General features: G+C 36.6%; 1 protein-coding gene across 5 annotated transcripts in view; it reads right to left on the bottom strand.

The window, feature by feature from the left end:
- The window catches only part of SENP7 (SUMO specific peptidase 7), a 171,048-nt gene that overhangs the window by 90,445 nt on the left and 67,382 nt on the right, over nt 1-13,221 (bottom strand). For all 5 annotated transcript variants that reach the window (XM_082654076.1, XM_082654074.1, XM_082654077.1 and 2 more), the window contains one exon: nt 9,349-9,446. In XM_082654076.1, coding sequence (XP_082510202.1) covers nt 9,349-9,446 — 98 coding nt within the window. The remainder of the gene's footprint in view (nt 1-9,348; nt 9,447-13,221) is intronic.

The raw sequence follows: 13,221 nt of genomic DNA, 5'->3' as shown, positions 1-13,221 counted from the left end.
AAAATTTAAAAATTTTTTAAATTAAAAACATAAAAATTCCCAGCAATAGCAGAATGGTTAAGTAAACAATGATAAAGCCACTTAATGGAATGTTACTTATTAGTCTCTTAAAATCTTCTACTTTAAATTTTAAGAGAGACTGGCTGTGTTTTTTTCTTTCAACTTGTCTTTATTTCTCTTTTCTATACTAAGCAAGTACTATACTATTTACATAAAGAGAAATGTCAACCAATTAATTTTGTAAAGAATGGTAAACATCTTTACCCAGTCAAAAACTATCTATTGATTAGTGAAAAAAATTATTTTTTACATTCAGGACTACTCTTTTATAGGTTTTACAACTGTACAACTTAAAATGATCAAATGAAAATACTTCTAAAATCTTAAGGATATATAAGGTATACTTTTCGTCTGAGAAAACTACTATTAGTAATTTGCTAAATTATTTGGGAAAATATCCCAGTGGTAATTTTAATAATTTTAAATATGAAAATATCCAATGTTGGAAAATGCCATTTTTCTATTCACCCAAACCAAATAAGAATCACCACTGGTGATTTTACTGGTAATTCTAATAGTTGGCTCTAAGTGAAAAAGACAATTTGGATTCTCTGTGAAAATACTTATTTCATGTTCATAAATTTGCTTTACTGTAATCTGATTGACTAATAATATCCTAAGGCAGAAGTCAGCAATCTTTTCCCCCCAAATTAAAGGTAAAATTTTTTAAATTTCTATATATTTAAATATATTTGAACACTTCACAAGAAAGACATATGAATAGCGAATATGCACATAAAAAGGTGCTCAATATCATTAACCTCATCTTTCCAGTCTTTAAAAAAAGTTTGTCTTTTCAAAAAAGGGGGAAGGACAGCAAAATATTTCAACAGACACTTTAGAGAAGATACAAAAGAACAAGAAGCACATGAAAAGATGCTCAACATCATCATTCATCAAGGAAATGCAATTAAAACCACAATAAGATATCACTACACATACATTAAAAGGGATGATGACAGAGATTGACCATACAAGTGCTGGCAGGAGGGTGGAGGAAGTAAAACTCTTCTGCACTGCTGATGAGAATGTAAAGTGGCACAATTGCTTTTGGAAAACATTTGGCAGTTGCTTAACAAAGTTGAAAATGTACTTTCAATGACCCAGCAACCCATCTCCTAGGTATTTAACCAAAAGGAATAAAAACATGTCCACACAGGCACTTGTACATGGATATTCACAGTAGCTTCATTAATAGTAGTATTAATTTTTCACAGAACTAAAACAAAAAAAAAGTTTAAATTTGTATGGAAACATAGAAGACTGCAAATAGCCAAACCAATCTTGAGAAACAGAAACAGAGCTGGAGGAATCAGGCTCCCTGACTTCAGATTATATTACAAACCTAGAGTAATCAAAACAGTATGATACTGGCACAAAAACAGAAATACAGATCAATGGAACAAGATAGAAAGCCCTGAGATAAACCCATGCACATATGGTCACCTTATCTTTGATAAAGGAGGCACAAATATACAATGGAGAAAAGACAGCCTCTTCAATAAGTGGTGCTGGGAAAACTGGACAGCTACATGTAAAAGAATGAAATTAGAACACTCCCTAACACCATACACAAAAATAAACTCAAAATGGATTAAAGACCTAAATGTAAGGCCAGGCACTATAAAACTCTTAGAGGAAAACATAGGCAGAACACTCTATGACATAAATCAGAGCAAGATCCTTTTTGACCCACCTCCTAGAGAAATGGAATTAAAACAAAAATATACAAATGGGACCTAATGAAACTTAAAAGCTTTTGCACAGCAAAGGAAACCATAAACAAGACAAAAAGACAACCCTCAGAATGGGAGAAAATATTTGCAAATGAAGCAACTGACAAAAGATTAATACAAGCAGATCATGAAGCTCAATATCAAAAAAACAAACAACCCAATCCAAAACTGGGCAGAAGGCCTAAACAGACATTTCTCCAAAGAAGATATATAGACTGCCAACAAACACATGAAAGGATGCTCAACATAACTAATCATTAAAGAAATGCAAATCAAACCTACAATGAGGTATCACCTCACACCGGTCAGAATGGCCATCATCAAAAAATCTACAAACAATAAATGCTGAAGAGGGTGTGGAGAAAAAGGAACCCTCCTACACTGTTGGAGGGAATGTAAATTGATACAGCCACTATGGAGAAGAGTATAGAGGTTCCTTAAAAAACTAAAATTAGAACTACCATACAACCCAGCAATCCCACTACTGGGCATATACCCTGAGAAAACCATAATTCAAAGAGTCATGTACCACAGTGTTCATTGCAGCTCTATTTACAATAGCCACAACATGGAAGCAACCTAAGTGTCCATCGACAGATGAATGGATAAAGAAGATGTGGCATATCTATAAAATGGAATATTATTCAGCCATAAAAAGAAACAAAATTGAGCTATTTGTAGTGAGATGGATAGACCTAGAGACTGTCATACAGAGTGAAGTAAGTTAGAAAGACAAAAACAAATACCATATGGTAATACATATATATGGAATCTAAAAAAAAAAAAAAATGGTTCTGATGAACCAAGGAGCAGGACAGGAATAAAGATGCAGATGGAGAGAAGGTACTTGAGGACACGGGGAGGGGGAAGGGTAAGCTGGGACGAAGTGACAGAGTAGCTATGACATATATACACTACCAAATGTAAAACAGATAGTTAGTGGGAAGCAGCCACATAGCACAGGGAGAACAGCTCGGTGCTTTGTGACCACCTAGAGGGGTGGGATAGGGAGGATAGGAAGGAGACGCAAAAGTGAGAGGATATGGGGATATATGTATACATATAGCTGATTCACTTTGTTATATAGCAGAAACTAACACAACACTGTAAAGCAATTATACTCCAATAAAGATGTTTTTAAAAAAAAAAACAGAAACAGGGGCTTCCCTGGTGGTGCAGTGGTTGAGAGTCCGCCTGCCGATGCAGGGGACATGGGTTCGTGCCACGGTCCGGGAAGATCCCACATGCCGCGGAGCGGCTGGGCCCGTGAGCCATGGCCGCTGAGCCTGCGCATCCGGAGCCTGTGCTCCGCAACGGGAGAGGCCACAACAGTGAGAGGCCCAAGTACAGCAAAAAAAAAAAAAAAAAAAAAAAAAAAACAGAAACAGACTCAGAGACATAGAAAACCAATTTATGGTTACCAAACAGGAGGGAGAGGTGGCGAGGGACAAATTAAGAGTATGTGATTAACCGGTATAAACTACTATACATAAAATAGATAAGCAAGAAGGATTTACTGTATAGCACAGGAAATTATATTCAGTGTCTTGTAATAACCTATAATGGAATATAATCTGAAAAAATATACAACTGAATCATTTTGCTTGAAACACAGTATTGTAAATCAACTATACTTGAATTTAAAAAATTACTGATCACAGATCACCATAACAAATATAATAACAATGAAAAAGTTTGATATATTGGGAGAATTAGCAAACCGTGACACAGAGACACAAAGTGAGCAAATGTTTCTGGAAAAATGCTACCGACAGACTTGCTAAATGCAGGGTTGCCTGCAACATTCAATTTGTAAAAAATGCATTGTCTCCAAAGTGCGATAACATGAAGCACAATAAAACAAGGTATGCCTGTACCTTATGACTGGTATCCTTATAAAAATGGCAGAAACAGACATACACAGAAGGAAGACAACATGAAGACATACAGGGAAAACATGTAAATATGGAGGACTGAATGCATGAAGAAGAGAGGAGAGAGACACGGAACAGATTATTCCTTAATGCCTTCAAAGGAAGCACAGCCTAGAGGACACCTTGATTCACATGAAATGTGAATGGATTAAATAATCTAGTCAAAGGTCGAGATGGTGAGAGTAGATTAAAAAAAAAAAAAACACAAGACCTTCTGTGTTCTGAATGTTTGTTTCACCTCAAAATTCATATTTTAAAATCCTAACCCCCAAAGTGATGGCAGTAGGAGGTGGGGCCTTTGGGAGGTGACTGGGTCATGAGGGTAGAGCCCTCATGAATAGGATTAGTGCTCATAAAAAAGGTTCAAGAGAGTACCCCTTCCACCCTTTGAGGATACAGTAAAAAGATGGCCATCTAAGAACCAGGAAGCCCTCACCAGATACTGAATCTGGGAGTGCTATGATCCTGGGCTTCCCAGGAATTATAACACTTTTGTTATAAATAACAAATAAATGTTTTTTGTTTATAAGCCACCTAGTCTTATGATATTTTGTTATAACAGTCTAAACAGACTAAGATAAGATCCAACAATATGCTCTCAACCAGAGACACACTTTGGACTCAAAGAAATAAACAGGTTCAAAGTAAAAGGATGGAAACAGGTGTACCATGCAAACAGCAACCTTAAGACAGGTGGAATGGGCTCTATCAGTATTAGACAAAATAGACTTTAAAGAAAAAAAAGAAAAAGTCTGTAGAAACAATGAGGGACATTTCACTGACAAAAGGGTTAATTCATCAGTAAGATATACTGACTATAAATACACATATACTTAATAACAGGACCACAAGGCTCATTAAGCAAAAACTAACAGAAAGGAGAAATTAACAATTCAACAGTAATAGTTCAACACTTAAAACCCCAGTCTTGATAGAACAACTAGACAAAAATCAGCAAGGATACAGAAGGCTTGAATAACACCATCAACCAACGCATCCACAGACCACTCTAACAAACAGGAACAGAATGCACATTCTTCTCAAACACATGGAACATTCTCCAAGAAAGACCACATGCCAGGCCACAAATAAACCTCAATAAATTTACAAGAAGTGAAATCATACAAAACATTCTCAGACCACAGTGGAATTCAATTAAAAATTAACAACAGCAAAACTAAGTCATGAGGATATAATGTACAACATGGGGACTATGGTTAATAATACTGTATTGTATATTTGAAAGTTGTTAAGAAAGTAAATCTTAAAAGTTGTCATCACACACAAAAAAATCTGTAACTATGTGAGTGATGGATGTTACCTATACTTACTGTGGTGATCATTTCATAGTATATACAAGTATAGAATCATTATGTTGTATATCTGAAACTAATATAATGTTATATGTCAATTATATCTCAATAAAAGAAGAAAATCTTTGAAATTTAAAAATACATAGAAATTAAACAATTCACACTTTCAAAAGAAGTGAATCAATCATACCAGAAATTAGAAAATACTTTTGAGCTTAATGAATAGAAAATCACAACATACCAAAATTTATGAGGTGCAGCTAACGCAGTGCTTCGAATAAAATTTAAAACTAAACACCTATACTAGAAAAGAAGACATCTCAAATCAATAACCTAACCATGTACCTTAAGAAATTAGAAAAAGAAGCACAAACTATGTCCAAAACAAAGAGAAGAAATAAAAAATAAGATTACAGTGAAACTAAATGAAATAGAATATAGAAAACCTATGGAGAATACTGATGAAACCAAAAGTTGGTTCCTTGAAAAGATCAACAAAATTTACAAGTATCTAGGTAGACTGAACAAAAAAAGAAAAGAAAGAAAACACTCAAATTACTAAAATAAGGAATGAAAGACGGGTCATCACTAACAGTATTACAGAAATTTTAAACAGTATAATAGAATACTATGAACAAATGTATGGCAACAAATTAGATAAATAAAATATACAAATTCCTAGAAAAACAAAAGCTACCAAAACAGACTCATAAAAAAAAAATAGAAAATCTCAACAGACTTATAACAAGGAAAAATCTGAATTTCTAACTGGAAAACTTCACAGATACACACACACATACAAACACACACACACACACACACACACACACACACACACACCACCAATGAATGACCAGATGGATTCACTGGTGAATTTTATCAAACATTTAAACAAGAATTAATACCAATCCTTCAAAACCTCTTCCGGAAAACAAAGGAAGAGACAACACTTTTCACCTCATTCTACAAGGCTATTATTAGCCTCATTCCAAAGCCAGACAAAGACAACATAAGAAAATAGCAAGTTATTTTCCCTTCTGAATACAAACATAGATATCCTCAATAAAATCCTAGCAAACTGAAACCAGTAACATATAAATGGGATCATAAATCAGAATCAAGTGACATTTATCCCAGGAATGCAAAGTTGGTTTAAAATCTAAAAATCAATTTATGTAATACATTATATTAATAAAGGATACAAATTACATGATATAAATGCAGGAAAAGCATTTGACAAAATCCAACACACATTCATCATAAAAAGTCTCCCACAAATTAAGAACAGAAGGGAACTTCCTCAACATGAAAAAGGGCATGTCTTAGTCTGTTCAGGCTATAACAAAATATCACAGACTCAGCAGCTTATAAACAACAAACATTTATTTCTCACGGTTCTGGAGGCTGGGAAGTCCAAGATCAGGGTGCTGGCCAACATGGTCAGGCTCTGGTGAAGGCCCTCTTCTGGGTTGCAGACTGCAGACTCCTCACAGTGTCCTCACGTGGTAGAAGGCACCAGGAAGCTCTGTGAGGTCTCTTTTATAAAAAGAGCACTAATCCCGTTCATGAGGGCTCCACCCTCATGACTTAAGCACCGCCCTCAATGGCCCCACCTCCAAACACCATCACATTGGGCATTAGGATTTCAACATATGAATTTTGGGGAGATATTGTACAAACATTCAAACCATAGCAGGGCATCTATAAAAAACCTATAACTAACATCATACTTAATGGTGAAATACTGAATGCTTTCCCTCTGATAGTGGGAACAAAACAAAGATTTCCACTCTCACCACTTCCATTATACATTGTACATTCTAGCCAGGACAATTAGGCAAGGGGAAAAAATTAAAGGCCTCCAGCTGAAAAGGAAGCAGTAAAGCCATCTTTGTTTGCAGATGACATGATCTTGTATATACAAAATTCCAAGCAATCTACTAAAAATTTCTAGAACAGGACAAACAGGGTCACGATATATAAATCAGGGTCAACATATATAAATAAATGGGATTTCTACACACTAGTAATGAACCATCTAAAACTAAAATTAAGAAAACACTTCCATTCACAACAGCATCAAAAAGAAAATACTTGGGAATAAATTTAACAATAAATGTCCAAGACACACTGAAAGTTACAAAACACTGTTGAAAGAAATTGAATAAGACCTAAATAAATGGAAAGATATATTCATGAATCAGAAGATTTAATTTGTTAAGACAGCAATACTCCCCAAATTGGTCTACAGATTCAACACATCCTCCATCAAAATCCTTGTTGGCTGTTTTGCTCAAAATGACCAACTGATTCTAAAACTCAGTTGAAAATGCAAGGAACCCAGAACAACCAAAACAATCTTGAAAAGGGACTTCCCTGGCAGCCCAGTGGTTAAGACTCCATGCTTCCACTGCAGGCGGCATGGATTTGATCCCTGGTCAGGGAACTAACATCCTGCATGCTGCACAGTGCGGCCAGAAAATTTTTTTAAAAAAATCTTGAAAAATATTATGAAGTTGGAAGACTCACATTTCCCAATTTCAAAACTTACCACCAAGTTGCAATAATACAGTGTACAGCACACAGCGGTACTGACATAAAAACAGACATATACATCAATGGACTAGAATTCCAAATCCAGAAATAAACACTTACATTAATGTCAACTGATTTTCAACAAAGGTACCAAGAAAAATTCGTACCTCTTCAACAAATGTTGCTGGGACAACTGCATATTCACAAACAAAAATATAAATTTGGATGCCTATCTCATGCCATACCCAAAATTAATTCAAAATGGATAAAATACCTAAATCTAAGAGCTAGAACTATAAAACCCTTAGACGAAAACACAAGAGTAAATCATCATGACCTCAGATTAGGCAATAGTTCCTTAGATATGACAACAAAAGCACAACAACAAAAGAAAAACAGATAAATGGGATTTGATCAAAGTGAAAAAAACTTTCATGCTTCAAAGGACACCATCAAGAAAGTGAAAAGCTGAGTGAGAGAAAATATTTCCAAATCACATATCTAATAAGGACCTGTATCCAGAATATATAAAGAACTCTTACAACTCAACAATAAAAAGATAAACACCACAATTTTTAAACAATTTTTAAAAGGATCTAAACAGACATTTCTGCAAAGAAGATATACAAATGACCAACAGGCATATAAAAAGACACTCAATGTCATTAGGAAATATGTACCAAAACCACAATGAGATTATCATTTCACACCCACTAGGACAACTATGGAAAGAAGGAAGGAAGGGAAGGAGGGACGGAAAATAAGTATTGATAAGGATATGGAGTCACCAATATGCTTATTTCCTAAGGACAATTCACTTGAAAGGTGAGAATTCAGACTAAACAGCTTACAGAGTGCTCTGACATAAAATCAAGAATTCCAATTAGGACTTCCCTGGTGGCACAGTGGTTAAGAATCCGCCTGTCAAATGCAGGGGACACGGGTTCGAGCCCTGGTCTGGGAAGATCCCACATGCCGCAGAGCAACTAAGCCCGTGTGCCGCAACTACTGCCTGTGCTCTAGAGCCCACGAGCCACAACTACTGAGCCCATGTGCTGCAACTACTGAAGCCCGCATGCCTAGAGCCTGTGCTCTGCAACGAGAAGCCCACACACCGCAACAAAGAGTAGCCCCTGCTCACTGCAACTAGAGAAAGCCCGTGCACAGCGGCAAAGACCCAATGCAGCCAAAAATAAAATAAAAAATAAATAAACTTATAGAAAGAAAACTCCAATTAGTCTTCTCATTTGTGCAAACTCCCAATAACTGTAATTTTTAACTGTTACTGTCACTTTTTATTCATTCACTATTCTAAAACAGATAATACCCTTTTGCAAAATAACAACTTTTTAAGCATTTACTGATGTCCAATACTAAAATTTAGCTCCGATTTCCTGCTGGTAATAATTGTAATTTGAATCCCATAGATATTTAATTCCCGCATATCCATTATTCATTAATACTATGACTTTAAGACCAGAGTTGCTAAATGGAGGACAAAAGATGAATCCAGCATCTTAACGAGTCTATATGTAACTCTTGCTTTTTTAGCTAAAGCTTTCAAGATGTTACAAACACACAAAAACAAGGAGTTAAGATGAATTAGAATCACAGAAAGAGCTTAGAAGGAACAGTAGAGGTCACTGAACTCAATCACTGTATTTTAAAAGTTGTGGAAATTTGAGAACCAAAAAGGTTAAATGAATCATTCATGGTCACACTATACATAGTATAAGCCCATCCTATATCACACACATACATATATCTTACCTTTCTGCTGATGTCTTAGAAGTGACAGGACGCCCACGTACACCTTTTTTACTTTTATGGTCTACAGAGAGGACCTTATTTCTTAGGCTCCTTTTCCACTAAGGAAAAAAAATGGGATTTGGAATTTCAATAATAAATATAGCAATATGACAATTAAGAGGCACTTAAATTTTCTTTTTATTTAGAAATTCAAGATAAACAGCCAAAGTCATAACAGTTCACAGAGGGGGAAAACTGCAATCTACAAAACACTTGGCATCTTTTGCTAATGAGGATATAAAAGTCCAATAAATTACAGAAGAAAGACATTTATGGACTTCCCTGGCGGTCCAGTGGTTAAGACTCTACATTCCACTGCAAGTAGTGCAGGTTCAATCCCTGGCTGGGGAACTAAGATCCCACATACCACGCAGCCAAAACATAAATAAATAGATAAATAAATAAATAAAGGGTCTGGACTTAATTCGTTAAAAAAAGAAAAAGAGGGCTCCCCTGGTGGTGCAGTGGTTGAGAGTCCGCCTGCCAATGCAGGGGACACGGGTTCGTGCCCCAGTCCGGGAAGATCCCACGTGCCGCGGAGCGGCTGGGCCCATGAGCCATGGCCGCTGAGCCTGCGCGTCCAGAGCCTGTGCTCCACAACGGGAAAGGTCACAACAGTGAGACAGGCCCGCGTACCGCAAAAAAAAAAAAAAAAAAGAAAAGAAAAAGAAAAAAGACATTTAAAAATGTAAAGGTAATTTTAGTCAGGAAATAGACATTTTAAGACTCAAAAGCTTACATCACTATGAAAAATGGTGAATGTGTTTAAAGGAAATAAAAATAATTACATGCCAAGTTAAACAGAGTCTGTGATTCTGAAGTAACTGCATTTATAAACAATTGGAAGGGATTACAACTGATTCCCTATGAACTGCTTCATGGAAAAAGTTTAGGGAAGAGTCAGATATCTTACTAACTGTTTAGATTTAATCCAACTACAAACAAAGTTAAAGTTGATTTAGTTAATATAGAAACAGGACTTCCTTGGTGGCACAATGGTTAAGAATCCGCCTGCCAATGCAGGAAACACAGGTTCAATCCCTGGTCTGGGAAGATCCCACATGCCACGGAGCAACTAAGCCCATGAGCCACAACTACTGAGCCTGCACTCTAGAGCCTGCGAGCCACAACTACTGAACCCACGCACACAACTACTGAAGCCCACACGTCCTAGAGCCTGCACACCCCCAACTACTGAGGCCTCATGCTGCAACTACTAAAGTCCATGTAACTAGAACCTGTGCTCCACAACAAAAGAAGCCACCGCAGTGAGAAGCCCACACATCACAACAAAGAGTAGCCCCCGCTCATCACAGCTAGACAAAGCCTGCACGCAGCAGAGACCCAATGCCGCCAAAATTAAAAACTTTTTAAATATATATATATATATATATATATATATATATATATATATATATATAAACAGTGTGGGGATTTCCCTGGTGGCGCAGTGGTTAAGAATCCGCCTGCCAATGCAGGGGACACGGGTTCGAGCCCTGGTCCAGGAAGATCCCACATGCCGCAGAGCAACTAAGCCCATGCACCACAACTACGGAGCCTGTGCTGTAGAGCCTGTGAGCCACAAATACTGAATCCCACGTGCCTAGAGCCTGTGCTCTGCAACAAGAGAAGCCACCGCAATGAGAAGCTCGCACACCTCAATGAAGAGCAACCCCAGCTCACCGCAACTAGAAAGCCCGCATGCAACAACGAAGACCCAATGCAACCATAAATAAATAAATAAATTTATTTATTTATTTTTAAAAAGAGAAACAGTGTGAATCTGGGGAAATAAATTACTTATCTTCTCTATGCGTTAGTTTCCTTGCGTAATAATGGTTACTATCTCACAAGGATATGTGATGATTATATAAGTTTAAAATACTGCCTTCCTTCCTAAATAGACATTTCTCCAAAGAAGACATACAAATGGCCAAAAAGCACCACAACAAAGAGCAGCCCCGCTTGCCGCAACTAGAGAAAGCCCACATGCAGCAACGAAGTCCCAACGCAGCCAAAAAAAAATAAATTATTTTTTTTAAGTAGTCTACAAATAACAAATGCTGGAGAGGGTGTGTTGAAAAGGGAACCCTCTTAACACTATTGGTGGGAATGTAAATTGGTGTGGCCACTATGGATAACACTATGAAGGTTCCTTAAAAAACTAAAAATAGAGTTGCCATATGATTAGCAATCCCTCTCCTGGGCATATATCCAGAGAAAACTGTAATTCAAAAAAATACATGCACTCCAATGTTCACAGCAACACTATTTACAATGGCCAAGAAGACATGGAAGCAACCTAAATGTCTATTGACAGATGAATGGATAAAGAAGATGTGTGTGTGTGTGTATATGTGTATATATATATATGGGGGGGAATATTACTCAGCCATGAAAAAGAATGATGCCATTTGCAGCAACATGGATAGACCCAGAGATTATATTAAGTCAAGTAAGTCAGAAAGAGAAAGACAAATACCATATGATATCACTTATATGTGGAATCTAAAATATGACACAAATGAACTTATTTATGAAACAGAAACAGACTCAGAGATATAGAAAACAAACTTATGGTTACCAAAGAGGAAAGGGGGTAGAGGAGGGATAAATTAGGAGTTTGGGATTAGCAGAAACAAACTAATACATATAAAATAAACAACAGGGTCCTACTGTATAGCACAGACAACTATATTCAATATCCTGTAATAAACCATAATGGAAAAGAATATGTATACATATGTATAACTGAATCACTTTTCTGTACACCTGAAACTAACACAACAATGTAAATCAACTAGAGCTAAAATATACTGTCTTCCTCAAAGAGATATTTGTACACCTATGTTCATAGCAGCATTTTTCACAATAGCTACAAGGTGGAAACAACTCAAGTGTCCCATCAATAATAACACCAATAATAATGAAATGTGTCATATACATACAATGAAATATTACTCAGCCTTAAAAAGTAAGGAAATTCTGACACATGCTACAACACGCTAATACATGGAAACTAACCAGAGAATGAAGGAAAATAAAGCAGAAAAATACATTACAAATGAAAAAACAAGATAAAACCTCAGGAAAAAACACCTTACTGACTGGAAATAAGTGATCTACCTGATAAATAGTTCAAAAAATTAGTCATGAACTTTGACAACTATGAGATTATAAAAAATATTTATATTGGTTTCTGGCCCCAGTTCCTACACAGAGCTCCTAAAACCCTTGTAATTCCCTTGGTGATAGGAGCATCTTTTGCTATAATATCTGGTTTTTAACCCCAATCCCTGACACAGGGCTCCTAAAACCCTCACAATTTCCTGGGTGATAGATCTGCCTTTTGTATTAATGAAGCGACTCTGGGTGAGATCCTAGATGGCTCCTGGATAGGGGCTAGTCAGCAGAAAGACCAAGCCAATATTACAAGCTTGGAATTCTCATCTTTGCCCCACCATTCTCTAGAGAGGGGAGAGGGACTGGAAACAGAATTAATTATCGGTCATGCCTATGTGAGCAAATCTCCATTACAATCTCAAAAATATTATATGAGGTTCAAAGAGCTTTGAGGTTGCTAAACACATCCATATACCCGGAAGGTGACACACCCCAACTCCACAGGGACAGAAGCTCCTGCACTCAGGACCCTACCAGACCTTGCCCTATGTATCTATTCATTTGGCTATTCATCTGTATCCTTTATCGTGTCCTTAAATAAACTGGTAAATGTAAATAAGTGTTTCTCTGAGTTCTGTGAACTGCTCTAGCATAAATTAATCAAACCTGAGGAGAGAGTCATGGGAATCTCAGATTTATAGCCAGCTGGTC

The sequence above is a fragment of the Grampus griseus genome (assembly GCF_964374135.1).
Source record: "Grampus griseus genome assembly, chromosome: 5".
Lineage (NCBI taxonomy): Eukaryota > Metazoa > Chordata > Mammalia > Artiodactyla > Delphinidae > Grampus > Grampus griseus.
Note: the sequence above shows the minus strand (reverse complement) of the source record. Positions and strands in the feature narration are given on the sequence as shown.